The sequence below is a fragment of the Triturus cristatus genome, chromosome 7, assembly GCF_964204655.1.
Source record: "Triturus cristatus chromosome 7, aTriCri1.1, whole genome shotgun sequence".
NCBI lineage: Eukaryota > Metazoa > Chordata > Amphibia > Caudata > Salamandridae > Triturus > Triturus cristatus.
The window spans coordinates 1,770,695,699-1,770,707,081 of NC_140590.1; the positions used below are offsets into that span (position 1 = coordinate 1,770,695,699).

The 11,383-nt window shown below is 43.5% G+C and overlaps 1 protein-coding gene across 1 annotated transcript; it reads left to right on the forward strand.

Annotated features, from left to right (window-relative positions):
* The first annotated feature begins 1,594 nt into the window (after positions 1-1,594).
* On the forward strand, positions 1,595-2,521 carry LOC146813039 (olfactory receptor 5V1-like). The gene has a single exon (XM_085614676.1). It carries the CDS (start codon positions 1,595-1,597, stop codon positions 2,519-2,521), a length of 927 nt encoding a protein of 308 aa, XP_085470802.1.
* Positions 2,522-11,383: the final 8,862 nt, after the last annotated feature.

Sequence of the window (11,383 nt, forward strand, 5' to 3'; positions counted from 1 at the left end):
ACAAAAAATATTCCTGCAAGCATCAAAACATTTAAGGTACCGTTCTGATTAAGTCAAGGACTGCGATAAAATTTTAAAGATATCATGATGCTCCTTGGCAGGATTGAGCACCTGCCCATTCACCACTGCCAGCAGTTCATGCATGTTTTGTGAGGGAGCCTTGAAGTGCTCATCACTTCCTGTCCTGCATCTAGGTAGACATCCTCTGCTGCTGCACATTTTGCCCTTTAGTGTGGGTGAGGTTTGCACAGCTGTTGCACACTCTGTATATTTTGTGAAGGTGAGTTTCATTGCAGCTTGCTCTCTAGAGGTGGGCAGAACACTTAAAGCTTGAATCAGGCTCCTGCCAGAACCCTGGCACCAGCTCAGCTCAAGGTCTCTGCAGGCCCTCAAGTTCAACATGAGCTGTTTTCATATGACAGACCTCGTGCAACAAGAACTGAGGGCAAAGCATTAACTGTTGATGTAAAATAAGAGACAGAATAATATACCCGTCTAGGGGCTGGACTGCACACTTTACAACAAGAAACAGTGATCAATCTCGGCTGCTATGCTTGCCTATTCTGTGATCGTAGGGAAATGTTCTATTTCACTGAGCCTCCTTTTCCTTCATCTTCACATTTGAGAGCACCATCAGATATGTGAGTTCAGGATGTGCCCTGATCAAAAACCAAAGGTGCTTGATTTATTATACTACAATGTTGATCAATTTATGATAAGAATGTGGGCAGCTTTTAGGGTACGCATAACAACTGACTTGCCTTTTAGCTTACTAGCCATCCCAGCCAGGGTGGGGGAAGGGTGGGCAGAAATGTTTCCAAGTTCATGTTGAAAATCTTTGGGCCTGATCTAGAGTTTGGAGGATGGGGTAACTCTCACAGGTGCGATGAATATACCATCCTTCATATTATGATCCCATTGTATCCTAAGGGAATCGTAATAGGCGGGCAGGATATCCGTCACGTTTGTGACAGAGTAACCAGTCCCACAAACTCTAACTCAGGCCCGTTGTTGTGGGTTGAGGCAAAATGTTAAAGACATTTTAATTGAGCAATGATTGAAAGGTGATAGCTCTATAGGTTTGTGAGTGACAGGGGTGACCCAAAGCCTACTCTCTGTGTATTTGCTCTTAACATAAGGTCTTTGCTTTGCTAGCCCTAAACATTGGTCAGGAACAGCTAATTTGAAAGCTGTCAGCCCTTACAGTAATACATAGGATACCAACTATCATCTAATTTGCAATCATTTAGAACTTTTATTATTGATTTGTGCTTGTACTGATTGTATCTTCTAGACAAGTTTCGAATAGATAAAGCTGCAATATATAACATAAATAATTAACAAAATATGAATTAGCAATAGAAATCATGCAGCCAAACTATTGCCCCATGAAAAAATGTGGCTTACTTGTCACCTATGTTGTGTCACAAATTAAATAGTTTTTTCGCATAGTAAATATATGAACTGTGACCTTATAACATCCACAGACATTTCTCTCCCAAAATAGTGTGTGTTTTGGCCATTACTTTCCTTCTTTTCTTTATTTGCAGATATTCTTGATATCCCAACTCTGGAAAACCGCATTCGAAGACACATGAAAGGAGAAAATCAAACTTTTGCATCTGAGTTCACCCTTGTGGGTTTCTATGATTTTCCACATCTTATAGTTCCACTTTTTCTGACCTTTTTGCTGATTTACTTCCTGGTACTTGTGGGGAACCTTCTTATCATGGTGATTGTCTATTCCAACAAACAACTGCACACACCAATGTATTTTTTCCTTACAAACTTAGCCTTTCTGGACATCACTTACACAACACTAATTTTTCCAAATATGCTGGCTCATTTCTTTCAGGAGGTAACACACATTTCTCTAAGTGGATGCTTTCTGCAGATGTTTCTCTTCAGTTACATGGTGTCTACGGAATTCTTCCTTCTTACAGCTATGGCTTATGATCGATATGTGGCCATTTGCAAACCTTTACGGTACGTGACCATCATGAATGATGCAGTATGCATGAAGCTGGCTGCCTGTTGTTGGGTTTTTAGTTTTATGGACCCAATACCGTTTGTTGCACTAATATATAGGCTCTCATTCTGTAGGTCCCACACAATCAACCATTTCTTCTGTGATTCATCAGCTGTAATGAAGCTTTCATGTAGCAGCACTAGTGCTGTTGAGTTAGCAATCTACGTCGAGGGTACTCTAGTTGCACTTGCACCTTTTGCTTTAACTATCGCATCTTACATCAACATCATCTCAACAATCCTGAAAATCCGGTCTACAGAGGGGAGACGCAAGGCCTTTTCCACCTGTGCCTCCCACCTCACTGTGCTTATATTATTCTATGGAGTTATCTGTTCTACATACATGAGACCATCATCAACAGCTTCAGTAAAATACAACAAAGTATTCTCTTTGTTATATGTTGCTATAACTCCACTATGTAATCCCATTATATACTGCCTGAAAAACACAGAGTTTAAAAACACCCTGAGGATGACAAAGAATAAAAAATAGCATTTAAGATGACAGATTTCTTTATCTTTCGAAGAATGTTTTGCAGGAATGCATTTTATTTATAACTAAGGGTGTATCCCAGAATTTGGTAGATTCGAGCATTGATGTTTCTGGTACCATTTGCACCTTTTCAATTTTTTTCCAAAATTGATATTATGATTTTAGAAATCAAAGAGGTTCTAGGGTTTACTCTTTTGAATGTAGCTCAGAGCAGTCATAGGTGGATTTAAGGTATGCTGTGATGCAAGAAATGAACCTGCTGACTTTGTGGCAGGTTGAGCTGTTGTGTACCCTCCACTCATTTGGATAATTCACTGTTAGATTCTGCTAGCCCTGGGTTTCAAATATAGCCAGTTCTCTGAGGACAAAGGGAATACCAACTGGGATTTCACACCACGCTCTGTGGGCTAAACATATGTGGAAGATAAGTGTGTGAAAAACAAAAGCTCTGGTAGATGACTAGCAGAGAATAAGAGGATCCTACCTCAATGGCAGTATGCATACAACTTGTGTGGTTTCAATAAATCTTAAACCTACTGTATAAAGTATTTACTAGGATTATCATGATTTTAAAGCAAATATTAGCGCAATCAATATAAGAATGGATTAAAAATTAATCAAGTGATCCGTGATCAAGGTGTCATGCCAAAACGCAGTGGGTGAGATGCTGGAATCAAAGAATTGAATAAACATAAAATTGCATTCCGGTGTAGGAAAGTGCCCCTTTGTGTATGGTCTCCCTACACCTCTTGACCGAAATGCTGATTATTACTCTTTTAGTGTACTGGTGCCTGCTAACCAGGCCACATTGCTTGTACTCTCTCCTAAACCTGATTTGTCAACTTGGTAATTCTCTGATTGGCAAAGACTTTACCCCCTTATAAGTCCCTAGTAAATGGTTCCCTGGGCATAGGTGGTAAAGAGGTCCCCAGGAATTTAGAGCAAGTTTGTGCCCCCATGGGCGACCCAAACAAACTACTGATAGTAGGCCTGCCAATGCAGACTGCAGGAGCAGTACAAACTGCTTTAGTTTGACTGTGCTCTCACAATGAGTGGCACAACCCAATGCACTAGCTTACAGTAGCTAACAGTAGCTTACATATAATTCAGACACCCCTAAGGAAAGCCCTTGCAGCCCAGGAAGCATGGCGCATTATATTTAGGGTGCAGGCATGTAAGTACATGCTTATATTTTATGTATTTTCCATTAAAGTACACTGTAAGTGATGGCCGGTCCACAGGATAACATGGACTTGCACACAGGCAACCTCAGTTGCTAGCTCCATCATGATACCACCTAGATATGTGGAGTTTGAAGTCAAACAAGGTGCCTTCTCTCCCCTGACAATCATCTGGTGTTGAGGGACGGCTGGCATATACCTAGGTGGCACCTTAGAGGTTACCCACCTGTTTGACTCAACTTCTTTCTGCTTTGGCATGTCAGCTCATCCATTCCCATAACAAGACAGGGTTATTACCTCCTGCCAGGTAGTGCGGATGTTCCCAGGAGTCAGCGACAAAGGCTTAGGCAGGAAGGAGGTCACACCTCCCACCCCCAGCTGGGTTAATGAATAGACACGTCAAGGTGGTGAGCTTCAAAGGTTTCACCTCATCCATCTGTGCTGTCCCCCATAAACATTTGCTTGTGATCAGGCTAAAAATTAGATATTCAGGGCAGTGCATGCCCCCAACATGCTGACCACTCTGCTAGGGTGAGAAGCCCAGTCTGTACACTACATTTTGAATTCCTTCATCTTATGAATGGCAGAATAGAGGGATCTGGGTAGCAAAAGGGGACCCACCCCATCGGTTGTGATGACCTCAGGGGTTCGATTCGGTGTAGGAGCTAGCTGCCCAGTGGCTACTAGCCTCCACACCCCTAACTCCCCTAAATCCTTGATTTAAGGGACACCCTTGACACCAGAGCCTCAGATCTGAAGAACTGACTCCAAAGAAGTTCCAAGAGGAGCCCTGTGTCATCAACAACCGGACATTGCCCACTGCATTGAAGCAAAAGAGGGATACACTGTCCCTGAAGCGAACATCTGGGAACTGTGTGAACAACCCTTGTCCTTGGTTCAAAACTCAACACTCCTGACCAGAGGGACTGCTGTGGATGCCAGAAGACTAGTGGCATTAGTCCCCTGCAAACTGCAGGTAAAAATGTTCACAGGATACGAAGATTAGCCCTCCGTGGGATCGCCCAAATCCAAGTGACAAGAGAGTTGGAGTCTTACCTGCCCCAAAGTTTCAGGATGCTATATCACTCCTCTGAACCCCTTGAAGTTCCCAAATCTTTTTCGTCACCTGTAGGCAAAGCTTATTGGTTGCCATTCTGTTTACTGACCCCCACACATGACCATGTAGCTATGGGGCACATTGTGCAACCTGGATGCAACATCATCAACCCAGCCCCAGCTTAGTTTTTGCATCTTTTTTATTGCTTCTTTGTGTAAGCGGTAAAATCAGCCCAAGTGCGATTCCCATTCAGCACCATGGAAAGCCAGGACAGCTCTGCACTCATATACACAGGCCGTGTAATACTGAACTAACTGTTGTGGCCTGGTTTTAGGGCCCTCACAACCTTAACCCTGTAAGGGTTACACACAGGTCGACCTCTAAGTGATCTGTGTCACTACTTTTTCTCCATTGACTTCAAAGTAACATTTCAATGCCTGGTTTTTTTTAATTTATTTGCCATACAATAGGTTACAAAGTCAAAAAAATTCATTTCAAGACATAGCTCCCCCACCCCCCTCCCCGAATCCAACAACATTAACAGTGATTATTACATACAGTGAGAATCTACACAATAAAAGGGAATCAGTTTAACAATACTTAAATATGAAATACTATACAAGGGAACAGGAAAAAAGGAAGATAAAGAAGAGGAGAGAAAAAGAAGCATAACAACAAGGATCATTAAGGTGGGCCAGGGAGAAAGGGAGGAGGAGAAGGGGAGAGGGAGGGCGGGCAGAAGAGCTGAGTGGGAAAGAAGGGGGGAAGCGAGACATAAACTTTGCTATTATTCCTATATACTCACTGTATTAAGCCACCTAGTTAGAGGGTCCCATATCTCTAGCCCTTTTTTTTTAGCGTGTCTACCTTTTTTGGCGTATATAACCTTCTCCAATTTATGTGTGGTCAGCAGTCGAGCCTGCCATTGAGCAAACGAGGGAGGGTTCAGATCTTTCCAGTACGAGGCAATACAAATACAGAAAATAGTAATTGCGACGAAGAGTAGAGCACCCGCTGACTTAATATCAATCGTATCATGCAACCCATGCAAGATAGTGATTGGTGTGAGATGAATATCTAGAGATAGGACTCCGCCCAAGAATCGCTGGACTTTATCTAGTAAAGGTACTAACTTTGGGCACGTGGCAAACATGTGCACTGAGTCTGCACAAAACTCGGCGCACCTCGGGCAAGTTGTTTCACTACCTGTTCCCCATTTAGCGCTTCTGCTGGGAGTTATGCATAAAAAGTAACCTGTTTTATAAAATTGTGCTTGCAATTTAGCTGACAGCAGATGAGTTTGTGCAAGACTTAAGGCGTGACAAAAGGTATTGGGGACGTATTCAATTTACGCTGCTATTTTTCGTCAGGCATTCGTTTATTTAACATTGCATAATTACTACCAATCCGTGGTAAGCTTGGCCCCTGTAGTATGTCTATTGTGGAACAGGTGTGGCGCAGCGGCCAGTGTACCTGACTCCGGAACACAAGGTTCACGGTTCGATCCCCGGCACTGGTGGCAGGTTAGCCCAGCACCATATGAATCTGGGCAATAGCTTTCTTAATCTACCCGACGGCCCCCGGCGCCGGGACACCTCCGTCGGAGGTAGCTGTGTGCTTTACAAATGCTGGCATTTACATTTGCATTTATAAGGGCAAACTTAGCAAAGCCAGCTGGTCCACCAGACTTGTGTGTCAAAAAACCTATAATAGCGTGATATTGAAATAGCTGGTTGTTATTCAGGTTATAGTGAGTTTTAAGATCACAGAAAGACCGGATGCCTTCAGAAGTCCTCACATCTCCCAATTTAGAAATACCGGCATGATACCACTGTTGAATGTATGTTTTTTTAAAATAGGTGGTAGATTATTGTTATTTCTGATAGGGGTATAATGATTTAGTTTGCCAAGTCCGAATAGTTTACGTATATTAGAGAAGAGCCGATAAGCGGTCGTCAAAGTCTTGAATCTAACCCGCTTATAGTAACCAAACTCCAGCTGCCGCCAGAGGCAACCCCTGGCGCTTTTCCCTAGTAATGATGTGTAGGGAGATGGTAGTCCTGAGGGGTTCTCAACGATATGATCATGTAATAGTTTGGAGCTATATTGCAGGGCAGCAGCCGTATAATACAGTGTCAAATTGGGAAGAGCCCATCCTCCTCTTTCTCTGGTTAGTAAAAATAATTTAAAGGCCCTTCTCGGCTGTGAGTAGGCCCAGATAAATTGGGAAAAGATTTGTTCAAATAAATGTAGCATGTTGTTCTTAAACTCTAAAGGGATGGTCCTAAAAAAGTAAAGTAATTTAGGGAAGAAGGTAATTTTTAAAACACTACACCTCCCTACTATTGTCAGATGTAAATTATTGATCTTTTTAAGTGACTTCTTCATATCAGCTGCTAAGGGGATCATATTTTCCTTTACTAGTGAATTTAAGTCAGCTACTATATCTACCCCTAGATATTTAGCCTTTTGAGTTACTCTACTTTCAGCCCAGTTTATTTCCTCGTTTATGATGATCTGTGTTTTGTTAAGGGCATATCCCGATAATTTCCCAAATTCTTGGGCCTCTTGCTCTAAAGCCATGATCTTCATGTCCATGTCGAACCTACTTACCACCCTGATTTCAGGATTGAGTTTGATTCTTTTAATCAGCCGATCGATGTACAGGGCGAAGAACAATGGGGAGCATGGGCACCCCTGTCTCGTCCATCGTGATGTCCCTATTTGGTCTGTCAGGTGTCCATTAATTGATATTCTGGCTGTAGGGTTCTGGTATAATACTTGTAAAGTCTGCACTAGCCTAGGGCCAAAACCAATCCGCCTCATGACAACCCATAAAGATTGCCAGGAGACCTAATCAAACGCTTTTCCAGCATCTAGTAATATTAATGAGATCGGGTTTCCAGTCACTTTGGCGGCGTCAAATAAGGTAATAGTCCGATGGATATGCTCGGTGGTGCCCTTTTTCGGGATGAACCCATGCTGCCAGTTGGAGACAAGAGGCTCGGTGTTTGAGGATAATCTAGATGCAATAATTATAGAGAATATTTTAGAATCAGTATTGACAAGGGTTATGGGTCTGTAAGAAGACATCTCTAGTGGAGGTTTGTCTTTTTAAGGGAATACTACGATATTTGCGGTAGACCAAGATTGCGGTGGAGAGGACCCGTTAAAGATAGAGACTACCACATCCATAAAACGGTCTTTTATATGCTGAGAATTTTTTTTATAAAATTCAGCTGGAATGCAATCCATGTCAGCAGCTTTACTGTTTGGAAGACTTGCGAGTGCGGTTGAAATTTCATCCCAAGTTGGAGATATTTCCATTGGCTCGCAATTAACAATGTTAAGTTTGACTACTGGTATTGCTTCCAGATATTCAATTATCGCTGTTTCTTTCTCTCCTGTGGGCCTCATATTCTCTTCTGTATATAGTTTCTCCTAAAATTCCCTAAAAGCCTCCTGTATTTTTATAGGATCGTTAGTAGGCCTGGGCTAAATTTCCGTTCCGCTAGCGGAAATTGCGATAATTTGACATTTTTGCGTTCCACGGAGAGCGTGAAAATGTCAAAATTTTCACATTCCACAGCTTTGCGATAATTTGTTTCTTGCTCGCGCTGTAAAGTAATACATTCTCGCACGTGCGCGATCGCCTTACCTGAATCCCCGCGTTCGCCGACAAGTTTTCCCGATCCGGTCGCGTTCTCCATTAGATGTTGGATTGTTGGTAGCCATTTGCGCTGTCTCGCGACAGTTCGCGCCCGCAGTAATGTCATTGGTCGCGCGATCATGTCTTTCTTCTCGCGATCATGCACCGCGAGAAGAGTGAAAACAAGATGGCCGCGCCCGTGGGCAACCGCATGGGTAAGTTGGCGAGCCGCAACCACGCAGAAAATACCGCGAACGGGCGTGAAAAAAACATCCCCATCTTCGCGATATTTCCACGTGTTTGCGGAGATTTTTAACATTTTCGCGATAATTTGCGAAAGTCACTTTCGCAAATTCCGCCCACCCTTAATCGTTAGTTATCTCTTCTGATTGAGTTTGAATTGAAGAGATTGCATTAGTGGTCACATTTGCTGCCATTCTCTCTGCGAGTATGGTCCCCATCTCTGCTTTAGCTGCGGATATCATCGTTTGTGCTGCGTCAATTCCTGTTCCTGACTGAACAGCCTGTATTGGTTTTTTTTCAGCTTCTATCATTTGCGCTTGTAAGGAGTTAATCTGCGCTTTCGCTTTTTTGTTCCTCCTGATAGTAAATTGGAGCTTCTCCCCCCTTATACCTACCTTTAATGTGTCCCACACAACCATTATCGGAGCTGACCCAATATTTATGTCCAAAAACTCTCGGATCCAACCCGGCATGTGTTCCCGATAGTTACTATCATATAGAAGTGCTTTCCCAAAGGTCCCGTTAGAACTTGGACCTCTATCTCCCCATCCCACTAGGTTTAGAATAAGCGGGTTATGATCTGACAGGAGTCGGGGTGCAGTATCAATACGGCAATCTTGGGCCAAAGAAGAAGAAACTAAAAAGTAATCAAGCCTTGCCAATGACAGATGAGGGGCTGAAAAGACGGTAAAGCTGTCTTGTTCGGGTTTCAAATGAGCCCAAACGTCCTTTAAGCCGTGAGTGCTTATCAAGTTAAGCACTACTTGGAAAACCTTCGTTTTCCTACCTCTGTACTTCCAAGATTCCTCAGATTTCCAAGTACTAGGCAGATTTAGGTTTAGATCGCCACATAAAATTACATGGAGTGGCCAGTGTGCTAGTTCCTCATTTATACCATTGATTATCCCCGGGTTGTATAGGTTGCTTCCATAAACAGAACATATTGTAAAAACAAAGTTTGGGAGAAGAGAACATCCTGCAATCACCCATTTCCCTAGAGAGTTGGCTTTTACCTGATTGATTTTTAAAGGTAATTTCTTTGTGACTAGAATCCCAACTCCCTTAACCCCGGTCCCTTGTGTAGTTGCCCCGATAACTTTATATCCTAGAGAGATCAGCAACTGTCTCTGGGCGCCTTCCATATGGGTCTCCTGGAGGCAGACGATGTCGGCCCCCAGGGTACGCAGAACCTGTGCAACTTTTTGCCTTTTCACAGAATCATTTAGTACACAGATATTTACAGAAACAATTCTGAGTTTATTTAGTATGCTCATTTTCTACATTTGGTTCCTCCCTCTCTTTCCCCATACCCCAGCCTCCTGATCTCCCCAACCCCGGCCCCCCACCCCTCCCCAGCCCCCCTGCCTCCTCCCAGCTCAACACCCCCTCCCTACTTATTCTCTCTACTTTCCCATTTTTCATCGTGTATACTGAATTTCCTGAAAACCTTCCCAAGATGGACACCCAAAAATTTGAAAGAGAACGCCACTTTTTCCCCCACTGCAAACATTCCAAGCCCCTCTTCCCTCCACCCTCCCCCCAAAAACAAGAAGTCAGGGAAACCCTGAGTGATGGTGAGCATGTGTGAGTTCCAGTCATCATACCACAAAACAGTTATCTATTAGTCGCCATATCTCTGCCGGCCTAACCTGCCGGTGGGCGGATCAAAAAGGTGTTAGGGCTCCTTCAGGATATGCTCTGCTGAACCAGGTATATTTCATTGGATTAATTCGGCCTTTTTCTCCCCACAATATCTTTTAGGTGATCCCCAGCCTTTATTTCTGACAGGAAGACCCGAGTAGTACTGTCATATATAACTTTTAGTCTGGCTGGATTCATTAGGTATACTTGGGCTCCTTGCTGCTGAAAAGGGGTTATCAGTTGGCGCAGACGCCATATGCGCTCAACTGTTGTGTGGCAGAAGTCGGGTTTGGAAAATCATTCTATCCCATCTACTTCTTTTTGGGAGTTTGGCCTGGCCTGATCATACACCAGCTGTCTCAAGAGGCACTCCCCAAAAAAAGCTAAAAAAACCTGGGTTTCTCACTGCCAGAGTTGCTGCCTGCTCTTCGCTGCTTCAAGTTGAACGGAAAGCGATGTGCCCTCTGGATCTCTTGGTCCCAATTCCAACTAATTTGCATTGGGAAGGCAACTGGCAGTAGCTTAACAATGAATACTCTGGGGTCTTCACCCTTGATGCCTTCGGGGATACCCAATAGTCTTAGATTGTTCCTCCGAAGTCTATTTTCCTGCTCCTCTAACTTGTCCATGCTTCGACCATTGAGACCCAGTCGCCGATGTCTGTATAAGTTTTATTTAATTTCCTAATGCCACCTCTGAGCTTTTTAGAGGCTACTTTGGCAACGAGACTATCCGATCGTATTTCCTCCTGGAACTGCTTTATAGAGTCCAATATAGAAGCCAGGGAGGGCTCGGCCAATTGACTGGTAGTTAACTGTGGACTCTCCTCAAGCTGGAAACTAGAGGGCCCCCCCGGAGGAAGCAAGCAGAGAGAATCAGAGTAGTCCCACTCCAACTGACTGCTCCTTTTGCGTCTAGATTTTTTTTGGGGAGAAAAAGTTTTCCCCAACTATGTCCGGGGTCTGTGGGTCTGTGGGTCCGAGACTGCCATTCTCTTCAACACAACTGTTAGTCTCCTCACCTCTGCTAACCTGAGGGTCCTTTTCTAAACCTTCACTAGCAGGTTTAGGGATGGTAGCATCTAAGGTGTA

What these genes read in the sequence shown, in the direction of transcription:
- LOC146813039 (XM_085614676.1), top strand. Translation starts at nt 1,595, where the DNA reads ATGAAAGGAGAAAATCAAACTTTTGCATCTGAGTTCACCCTTGTGGGT.